Source organism: Alligator sinensis, unplaced genomic scaffold (genome assembly GCF_000455745.1).
Source record: "Alligator sinensis unplaced genomic scaffold, ASM45574v1 scaffold1420_1, whole genome shotgun sequence".
Taxonomy (NCBI): domain Eukaryota; kingdom Metazoa; phylum Chordata; order Crocodylia; family Alligatoridae; genus Alligator; species Alligator sinensis.
Genome location: NW_005842613.1, coordinates 493,816 through 504,597, shown reverse-complemented (window position 1 = coordinate 504,597; position 10,782 = coordinate 493,816). Strand labels below are relative to the sequence as shown.

At 51.9% G+C, this 10,782-nt stretch overlaps 1 protein-coding gene and 1 long non-coding RNA gene across 4 annotated transcripts in view; one reads left to right on the top strand and one right to left on the bottom strand.

Annotated features, from left to right (window-relative positions):
- HSPB1 (heat shock protein family B (small) member 1) overlaps positions 1–2,818 on the top strand; it is a 6,395-nt gene extending 3,577 nt beyond the window's left edge. Inside the window, exons 2-3 of the mRNA XM_006033234.3 lie at positions 1,638–1,701; positions 2,481–2,818. Of these exons, the coding sequence (XP_006033296.1) occupies positions 1,638–1,701; positions 2,481–2,670 (254 nt within the window). The 3' untranslated portion in view covers positions 2,671–2,818. The remainder of the gene's footprint in view (positions 1–1,637; positions 1,702–2,480) is intronic.
- The window catches only part of LOC112551831, a 34,500-nt gene extending 23,938 nt beyond the window's left edge, over positions 1–10,562 (bottom strand). For 2 of the 3 annotated variants that reach the window (XR_003096136.1, XR_003096135.1), the window contains exons 1-2: positions 10,316–10,562; positions 9,529–9,629 (exon numbers count right to left, since the gene is read on the bottom strand). This is a non-coding gene — a long non-coding RNA (uncharacterized LOC112551831). Of the gene's footprint in view, positions 1–8,228; positions 8,544–9,528; positions 9,630–10,315 lie in introns of those variants that run through there. The other variant, XR_003096137.1, reaches the window with a different exon arrangement.
- Positions 10,563–10,782: the final 220 nt, after the last annotated feature.

The following is a 10,782-nucleotide window of genomic DNA, read 5'->3' as shown; positions in this document are numbered from 1 at the left end:
TCTCTCCCTCCCCCCACCGGCTGGGCAGCCTGTCCCAGCCCCAGTCCCAGCCCCAATCCCTCCCTCCCCCATGCCCCTTCCCTCCCCCATCCTCCAACCCCAACAGACTTACCAGCTGGAGGCAGCTGCGTCACCTAGCTGTTTAGTCTACAGCCGCATCTCTGAAGCGGCGCGAAATCTTTTGGTTCTGATTCAGCCGAATCAAATCGGGACAGTGCTTTGAATCTCCGAACCAAATCACTGTCCTCTGAATCAGATAAAATACTTGCTGCTTCACACAGGACTAATGTGCAGGGAGACTGTGAGGGTAGGGTAAGGTGCTGAAATGGGGTGCTCAGGTGCTGTGTTGATAGAGGCCAGGTCAAGACCTTAGAAAGACAATGGAGGGGTGTCAAGGCCCCAGCACCAATGTGTAGGTCAGTGATAACAAAGCAAACATCCCTGGCAGCTGGCCTAATCCCTAGATCTCTGAGGGAGCTGGTGAGACTACCTTCAAAAGCAGTAAGCAGCTACCATGACTCTGCTAATTCCAGGCAGGGAGATCTATTTGATCCGGCTTTGCAAGTGGCAAAGGGAGCCTGGCTTTGGAGCTAGACAGGAGGGGAAGATCTCCTCCAGCTTCCCATTGCCTGGCACCCAACCAGGGTATCATCATGGGATAACAGCATCACTCTAAGCATCAGCCCTGCCCCCAGCTTGGCTCTGAGCAGAGTTCAATCCTCCCCCTTAAGACCTGCAGTGTCTCCTTGCCCTTCCCCATCTGCTCAGCCCTGCTTGGCTTATGACTTTAAAATCAGATCCCACTTCCTCCCTTGTCCTGGGCAGAGTAAGGCTATCACTGCCTCCCTCTTTGACACCTCCCTATTTTTAACAAAGGCGCCTTCGCAAGTTGTGCAGCGTTCTGCTTCCATGTGAAATCCTAATGATTGTAAAAGACATCCCCCCCCACACACGTGTGCAAGGTAACCACGGTAACTGTGAAGCAGAGAATTAGAGAGGTCTAAAGCGAGGGGAGGTTCTGCAGTGAGCGGGGACTTTGGGGCCATCTGACATTTCTTATGACTCAGCACTGGGGCCCAGTTCCCAACCTACTCATTATAAGAGAGATCCCACCATCAGCAGTGGAAGTGGCTCGTCCCTTCCTGCAGTAGGAGATGGGGATCCTTTCACCTCTGCAGAGCAAGGTTCAGTTCTCCTGGCTGTTGCAATGGATCATTTGTCCTGCCCCATTTGTCCCTAACACAATGGCATCTGTAGCCCGGAGGAACTTCAAGACTAGAGGGCAGGACAGGGGACTCGGGAGAGAGAAGAGCATAGGGGTCCTCTGCCCCACGCTCACCTGGAAATGGTTCCCTGGCTCTGTGGTAGAAATCTCATGAGAGTAGCTGCTCTCACAGGACCAGGTACAGCAGAACCCGCATCAAAGAACGGACTTGAGATCAACTGGGAAAGCCAAAATCCCAGGAGACTGGGTGGATTTATTCCTTCTCTTGTATAACTGTATGTCTTGAAAACCCAGGGAGCCCTGGTGAGTGAGCCTGGCCAGGGGCATGGCATGGCATGGCACAGAGCCCCAGGGCACTCAGCACATGCATAGATCACCCCACTGAAACAGTTGCTGTCTCCTCCTCTTCCAGGCAAGCATGAAGAGAAGCAGGATGAGCATGGGTTCATCTCCAGGTGCTTCACCAGGAAATACACGTAAGTACCTGGCTGTTTCTTGGGAGACAGCTGACCATCACCACCCGCCAGCCTGGGAGGATCGGGGTGGGCGGGGAGACCCACATATGTGTTGTGCCAAGCGGCCTGCAGGGCATAGTGATTTGTAGGTCAACCCTTTGGGGAGGATGTGAACCTAGAACTCCTGGCACATCTGCAGCACCTGCCTCATGAGGGATTTCAGGGTACTTAGGGCCAGATGAGACAGTGCCAAGCACTAATCTCTGGTTTGGGGAGGGACTGTCCTGAACATGATCACTGTGGAAATTCGCTTCCCAAGGCTCAGCATTATACAGATGCCCTGGATAGAAAGGTTCTGTGACACTGAGCTCCATGTCACCCCCTTGAGAAGAAGGAGCCTGGTGGAAACTCCCCTGAGCTGCCATGGCAAGCTCACAGCTCACACACAGGACAGATACATGTGGGGCCACAGGAAGGGAGGGCTCAGCACTGGGCTGCTGATCCCTTTCCTGCCTCACCTGGCAGGGGGATCTTACTGTGCCCCAAGGGGTGCCCCTTTCTGCTTGACCTATAGCAGTCCACAAAGGACCTATGTCTAGGCCTCTCTGGCCCAGTGCCCACCCTCTCCTGAAGTCAGTACGTGCCACTGGAGGATGAGGTGGCTCAACTGGACCTTTGCTGCTGGTCTGTACATGGTTCTAGGGAGCTCCAAAGCAGGATAATTGACAAGCTCTACAAACATGTGAACAAGATGGATGAGGGTCTTACATCCCTTGCTCACTCTCCTCTCCCTCCTGCAGCTTGCCCCCTGGCATTGATGCCACATCAGTCCGCTCCTCACTGTCCCCAGACGGCATGCTGACAGTGGAAGCTCCTCTGCCCAAGCCAGCCATCCAGTCTGCTGAGATCACAATTCCAGTCACCTTTGAAAGCCATGCCCAGATAGCTCCATCTGAGGCCAAGAAGTCAGAGGAGGCAGCCAAGAAATAACCAGCATCTTGGCCTGAAGTAAAACTACTGCCCAGCTGTTACAACACGCTCCAAAACAACTTCTTTTCTTTCCTTTTTTATTTTATACCAGCACGTGCACTGAGTTTCTCAAATAAATTGAAAAAAATAAAATAAGCCAAGCACCAAGCTGACTCTGCCCTGTGTTCTACATTGCAAGAGGAGGAGCTGGCTGGGCAGGCTAGGGTATAACATTATTCCATTCCACATTGGGACTAGACTTGATGGCCCAGAAGGCCCCTTTCAGTCATACATAGGGGCTAGGGACAGACATTCAAACAGCCTGAGCCTGAATTGAGTCAATCTTTGCAGGTTAGTCTAACCTGGCTAGGCTGAACCAGTTTGTAACTGTACAGATATTCTCTCTGGACTGAGAAAATTCAGGCAGTGGCTCAGGCTAGAAGCCAGAGGACGCTACAGCAGCCCTCTCTTCCCTTCTAGAGTGCTGAGCTGAGTTGTGGGGTATGGCCAGGCCTTGGCAGGACCTTTGATTAGGGAGGTCTGCCTGCACAGTCCCAGGCTTTTCCCCACTGGCTGCTCAAGGGGGAGGAGTGGTGCCAGCCCCCAGAACTCTGCTAGCACTCTGAGGCAAGGGGGTGTAGTGCAGTGCATGCATCTGTTGATGATACAGAGCTTTTCAACCTCCCTCCCTGATTCTTTATAGTCTGCAGCAAACTGACAGGCAAGCAAGCCAGCCAGCAGGAAGCTGATAAAAGTGTTTATCACCCCATAAGCAAAACAATAGCTTATCTTCATTAGTTCAAACTCTTCTTACACAACTTGCCAACTGACCTCTTAATTAGCTCCAGAAAGCCCTAAGTGGTCACTGTTCTGTCTGCCTATTCCAGTAAAATTGGAAACACACACACACACACACACACACACACACCTCTCTGCATTAGCTAGCACACTACATGCCTAGGGCCCATGGGGCTGGGATCTGTGCTGTGGGAGATGGGAGGGAGGGAGGGAGCAGGGGATTCCTGCTTGAGCAGCGAGTAAAGAAGGGGGACTTAGAGCAGGGGGAAGCCAGGCAGACCCTGCTGTACCTGCAGTCTCTGCCGGAGCTGCAGCCAGGGAGCAAAGAGGAGGGGCCAGCTCTGCTGCGGAGCAGAGAGCCTTGCCCAGCCCAGACAACATGTCGGGATCCTTGGGGAGTCTGGTTTATCTTAAACCAGCAAGGGGGCTGGAACAGACATTGCATAAACCAGTTTGAGCCAAATCAGTTAAGTCTAGAGGTGCACCAATACATCGGTCCAATATCGGATCAGCACTGATACAAAGAAAATTTTCTGTATTGGAAATCGGCCCAGTGCAGCTGATAATTTGTCTAATAAATGCCCGTGCATGCATGTAGCTGCAGTGCAGCATGTAGGCAATGAGGAGCAGAGCCTGCAGCATGGAGAGCTGTGTGTAACTGGTAAGTCTGGTGTGGTGGAAAGGGAAGAGGAGAGGGGAGGGGCGTGGGGGGCAGATCAAGGCCCCCATGGTGAGGGAGGGTGTGGTGTTGGGGTTGGGGCTGGGGCAGAAGCTGCCCAGCCAGGGTCAGGGCAATTGCAGGATGGGAGGTGCAGCTCATTAGGGGGTGGGGGGGTGGCCACAGGAAGGGAGTGAGGTGGCTCCCACCACTGTGTGCTGTTCATCCAGTGCTCATCTGGCAGCTTCCACCGCTCATCTGAGGGGGGCACAGGGGGGCACGTGCCCCCAGATCTGCGCACGGTGGGGCAGACTGGACCCCTCCCCAGTCAGCGCAATTGACTTAAGGGGGACTCCCCCCCTCCCATTGTCATGATTGCCTGACGGGAGACCCCTGTCCCCTCCAGTCACTGACTGGCCACTGGGGGGGCAAGTGCCCCCCCGACCCAGGAGGTACCAATCACCCATAGCAGCAAGGGAAGTTTAAGTTAGATATTAGGAAAAACTTTCTCACTAGGAGGGTAGTAAAGCACTGAAACAGGTTACCCAGAGAAGTGAAGGAATCTCCATCCTTGAAGGCTTTTAAGACCCGGCTAGACAAAGCCTTGATTAGGATGATCTAGCTGGAGATGGTCCTCCTTTGAGTAGGGGGCTGGAACCTCCTGAGGTCCCTTCCAACCCTAATTTTCTATGATTCTATGATTCTTTGTTGTTACAGTAATGTTGGCCTTTGTTTTGTGGCTGCAGGCAAGTTTTCTTGTTCTGAAAAATCCAATTTCTCGTCTTCCATTGAAATCCATACACTGTAAATAACGAGTTCCTGTGTGTGGCTTGCTCTCCAGGCCTTGATTATCCTGGGTTAACATTTAAGACACTCTCAGGCCCTTCACATCTGCAAAGCCCTCTACATTTTTCTCTCTCTCCTGATGTCATTTAGAATCAAACGTCAGAATCCTGAGAGGTGCTGAGTTCTGTTCAAGTCAATGGAGTTAAAGGACTTGGCAGCTGCTTGCGTTTTTTGTGAGGACCCTTGTTTTAGAACCACAAAAGCTGGAAGTTCTGCTCTGCTGGAGTCCTGAACCAGATGTTATTTCCTCTGAAGCTTGCTCATTCCTAAATTACACCCCCGGGGATGCTGCTGGGTTCTCACCTCCTTGGCACCTTAGACAAGTCACTTAGACACAAAAGAAATGTTCCTGGCAAATGTCGCACTTTTCTGAAACCCTACCTCCAGGCACCTTTGGATGCTCCACTGATCTTCCAGCCTCTTCAGTGCTCACCCAATAGGATTTAATCTCAACTAGGGAACTCTAGTCCACAATTCGTCAGCAGCACAGTTCACCCTGATGACAATGCCTGCTAATATCTACGTGTATTACAGAAGACCTCAAGGTGGCAACAGCCAGCAGGGCCATTGCACTAGGACATACAGAAAACACATACATTCCCCTAGAGCTTACCCTCTCAACCAAGGGTTCTCAACATTTTTGGGCAGTGCCAAAAACACACAACCTCTACTTGAAAGACATTGGCACACTAGGGGCAGATGGCAGGGGAGCTGTGAGGGGCCCGATCCTTATTATGGGAGCACAGCCTGGGTCCCTTCCCCACTGTCCTCCCAAGGCACATTCGCACTTGCCACCAGCAATGACCCAGACTGGAGCTTTGCAGACCTCAGTGAAGTCGCCTGCAGCTTCCCTGCTGCCTGCTGCAAGCAGCCCAGGGTCCATGGCAGGCAGCAGGGCCCTTCTCAGAGCCCAGGCTGGCTGTGGCAGGCAGCTGGGAGGCTGCAAGTTCTGCACCAAGGTCTGCGGAGCCCCAGCTCGGCTCATTGCTGGTTGCAGTGCATGTGCACCTCAAGGCAGATGTGGGGAGAAGGGGCCAAGGCTGTGCTGCCACAACAAGGATTGGGCCCCTCACAGCTCCCCTGCCATCCACTCCACATGTGTGTACCCGCCACAAGCAATAACCTGGGCTATGGCTCTGCGGACTACAATGCAGCTGCTTGCAGCTTCCCAGCTGCCTGCCACAGTTGGCCCAGGCTCTCAGCAGGCCCTTGCCACCCATCATGGAGCCTAGGCTGCTCACAGCAGGCAGTGGGGAGGCTGCAAACAGTTGCACGAGTGTGCGCGGAGCCCCAGCCCAGCTTGTTGCCAGTGGCTCCAGGTGGAGGGCCGGGGGGCAGCAAGGGGCCTGATCCTTTTTGTGGCAGTGCAGCCCCGGCCCCTCTCCTTCTATCCACTCCAAGGCATGAGTGCCAAACAAATACTTTTGCGTGCCACGGTCTGGCGTGTGAGCCAGGGGTTGCCAACCCCTGCTCTAAACAGACAAGATATGAGAAAGGGAACAGTGAGTGTGGCCAGCCAGCAACGCAGACACATTGTGCTATGTACTGTTGCCTTAGTCTCCCTGTTATCCATGTACAAGGCCTATTATATGTGTGCCTATGGGCTGACTGAGACCAGGCCAGGGGCTGGCTGGGATACAGGGCAGAGCAGGGGGTTAAGGTATGACCCAACCTCTTCACAGCATAGAGGACCAAACACATGTACCTGGATTGGTATTTGGATGGTCCTCCAATGCTATTCCCACAAATTGCTATGCCTCTACTAATTCACACCCTCTTTGCATCAGGAGCTATCTACCAGTTCCTGTCTCTTCATCTGGTATTTAATCCAAATACACGTTATGGCAACACCAGAGGATGGCTACATCCAGGCCTGACCACATACACTACCTTTCAAGGTAGTGCTTAACATCTCACCATGCAAAGGCATCCCTCCACAACACACTGTTGAGATTGGTAGGATCACTCACCGGAACCATCCAGGGTGGAAGACATCAGCCGGGCTGAGGGATAGGGTCAGGGAAGAGAGGATTATTGGTAATGCTGAAGAGTCCATGTAAGATGGAGTGCGGAGGCGCTTCTGAGGCGCACCACGGCAGGGCTTAGAGGAGCTGAACACCAAAGCAGAGGGAGCAGGGAGGCTCCTAAACCACTACAGATCACACAGCTTTGGAAAGCTACTTGAACGTGCTCACACAGGCCCCTTTTCCTTTGCACTGCTCTGCTCAGATCTAGTTTCCCTCCACCTCGTGTTTCAATCATCACCTCTACCTGATGTGCCATGCAAGAGCCTTTGCTGTGAGTTAGGGCACTGTGTCCTTGTGAGCAGCTGCCCCCCTTCTCAGGAAGGGTCAGGGGCTGTAAAGACAGGTCACATTTCTGCTCCCACTGTTGCTAATGCCAGCTGCATGAGCTACACTCCCAGAAGCCTTTGCTTGCTAGGGAAGCACTGGAAACACCTCCACCACGTTCCACCTAACCCTGCTAGAAGTGTGTGATGGGCCAGAGGGACACGGGGCAGCCAAAGCCTTGAGTATGAATTTTCCCTGCCATCTTGCTCTTGTTTCCTCTCTCTGCTGGTAAAAGGAGGCAATGGCACAAAGGCAAGCTGGCTGGTATGTCTCTGGGAAACCAGCAAGACACTGCAAGCAGCAAGGATTTCACTCCAGCCCCCAGGGCCTGAAGAGTGGACAAAGCCTTAGATGGCCAGCTTGGCTTTGCATGCTGTTACTATATTACCACTCTGACACATCCCTGAGCTAATCCCCCGTCCTGAGTCACACACAAAGACAGAGAGTCTCACCCAGCACAAATAGCCTGGAAAGAATCCCAGTGCCTCTGTCAGATTCCAGACACTTTCCAGAGCGATACTCTGGGAAATGTCACTGTTTATATGGGGTCACAGCCTCCAAGGAGTTAAAGAAACCTGCCCATTAATAACCAGGACCTCTCCCTTTAGTCTCTGTTTTGGAATGCAGGAAACTAGACCTGCACGGATTGAGTTTGACAAGTCTCAGATCCCATCATCAAGAGGCAGAAATCAGCATCCTAAAAAAGCCACCCAGCACGAAATCCAGAACTGGCAGCAGCAGCTTAGACGAGAAAGGAGAGGAGAAGGATACAGGCTTCCCCAAGCCTGCAGCCACAAGAAACAGCTCTTGCTCTTTGACCAGGGATTGGTCAGTGTTAGAGGCAGGATTTGGACTACTGGTCTGACATACTATGGCCAGTCCTAAATCAGCTCCTACTCCAGGCCTGGGCAGACTCAGAGTGCATTCAGGATATTTATTACAGTTAAACAATACAGATGTTTTGGTTGTTTGCTAGCAGTGAAGACAAAACCAAGGTATCACATACAGCCTTAATTCTTAACCTAGAGGTCAAGGGTAAATCTTGTGGTTTTCCTTGGGTTAGAGCAGGGGGGACACCTGGGTTCCATTTCAGCTCCGTCCCCAACTCTCCATGTGGTCCTGGGCAAATCATAGCCCATCCTATGCCTCAGTTTCCCCCTCCCCAGGATGAGGCTGACACGGACAAGCTTCACAGGGGACATTCTGAGGCTGATGAATGAGGTCATTGGTTTGTAGAGGCTCTATAAATAGAAGGCAGGCTGATTAATCTTGTCAAATGCCTTGACTCGCAGCCAAACTGAACGTGCACCAGAACTAGTGCTGCATTCCTGAAGGATTCCTCCTCCACTGGGCCTCTTCTTTCTACCTTTGTCTTTGAGACATTCCCTGAAGGGCACTAATGCTCCTCTCCAGACAGTGTCTTATGAGTTACACAGGTTGCTTACGGGGCTGGTTCCTCAGCATGGCATCAGGAGGCCCACTGGAATTATACATACTTGCTGTGCCCAGTCATGCCAAGGGGCGTCACTCACAGGGTACGAGAGGCAGAGGAATTGACTCATTAGTGAACTGCTGAGAAAAGGCCTGCCCTCTGCAATAGCTACTTATTGCCTTATTGAAAGCATTCCTGAGAAACCGCTCTGCGAGCTGCTGAGTCTGAGCCAACTGAGGAGACGGGCAGATGTGGAGGCACTCTCTTACCATGGTATCATGGAGAGATTGGTAACTTGTGAACAGCTCAAATGCGATAGTGATGAGCTTGACATTGCAAAAAAATAATTCTGGTTATCCAGATGAAAACGTAGAAGCTATGGGAAAACCTCAACAGTCTCAGGGGATCAATTCCCAATAACCCCAAAGCTTAACTACAAACAGCATCTGAAGTATCCATCCCATCTGAATGCTCAGAGTTCAAGGTGAAATGTCATGGAAAGGGCTTTCTTCAGCTAGAGAGAAGCCCTAAGCCAGGAAGCTGAAAGCTGGCTGCAGATCCAAACCTCAAAGACTAAGGCAGTTCAGAGCCAAGGTTTGGTCCAGCATCATTGTCGGCGTTCTCCCAGCAGAGACTGTTTTCCATGCAAAGCTACAGAGCTTATCCACTGCTATCCATTCTCAGGGACTGCTAACCCAGACCTGCAGCAACAGACAAGAACTGCCATTTTCTGCAAGCAACACCCACATACCAAGCTCCACCCAGGCCAGCTGCTGCAGCAAGACACTACTTACATTAGGGCATGTAGATGTTCCAAGTGTGGCAGTGATTCTGCTGGGTGCTTACACTCAGGTCACAGGATTTCTTCAGCACCAGAACAACTATATATTTATTCCTGTTGTTAACAAAAACAGAGGCATTAGGGATCAAGACAGCAGCATCAGAGGGCCACTGGTTCAGGACACAGGCACTGTGCACGGTGCACAGGCTTCTAAGCAATCACAGGGTGCCTGTGTTCTGACGGTGATATGCAACTAGGAATAATGGGTGCAAACTAGTGGAGAGTAGATTTAGGTTAGACATTAGGAAGACATTTTTCACGCTAAGGGTGGCCAGGATCTGGAATGGACTTCCAAGAGAGGTGGTGCTATCACCTAACTTGGAGGTCTTCAAGAAGAGGCTTGATAGGCACCTGGCTGGGGGCATCTGACCTCAGTCCTCTTTCCTGCCAGGGGGTCGGACACGATGATCCATTGTGGTCCCTTCCGACTCTACAATCTATGAATCTATAAACAGTAACCCAGTCAAAGCAGTTCCCAAGAGAACTCATATCATCACAACAGCCCTTCTCATGGCTCTTCAGTCCTGTTCCCAGCTCCACCAAAGAGAGCTGAGGTTTGCCAAATGAAAACTAGAGACAGGGCCAGGCCCAGATTGATCTGGGCTGTTCATCAGGCCATCCATCCATGCGTGTTAAGGTTTTGGACATGCAGCAAGTGAGCAGCTCCTCAAGGAAAGTGCATGCTCTGGCATGGAAAAGCTCCCAGGTTTGGTCAAGGCAAGGGGGTTAGTGTTACTCACTGCTCCCGTGTCTTCTGAATCTTCCTTGGAGTCCAGCCATGAAGGTCATGAGTCTGTTACAGCCCTCAGAGTCCATATATCAGGTTTTCAGCTCCCAGGGTCCCCAGCTCAGTTCTCAGGGTTGGCCCAGATAGCAAACACCATTTAAGTCTCCAGGGGAGACACCAACAAGAATGGCCAGTGACCTCTCCCATCTCCATAGCTTAGAGACAGGTCCATGCTGCTGAGAGCGGATGGAGATCTGGATCTGAACACCTCCAGTTTTTGGTGTGTTCAGCTGTAGGGAACATTGCTGCCACAAGGTTTCCAGGGCCCACATGGAAGCTAGGGCCTCTCATAGGTTTGTTATATTTGTGATAGGGTTGTTGTATTGTCCCAGGTCCAAGACAACCCTGGTGGTGAAGCCCTACACCTTACAAGGCCTGGCAGGAACTTGCTGGGCTCCAGTCATTTGGGGGGGGGGGGGG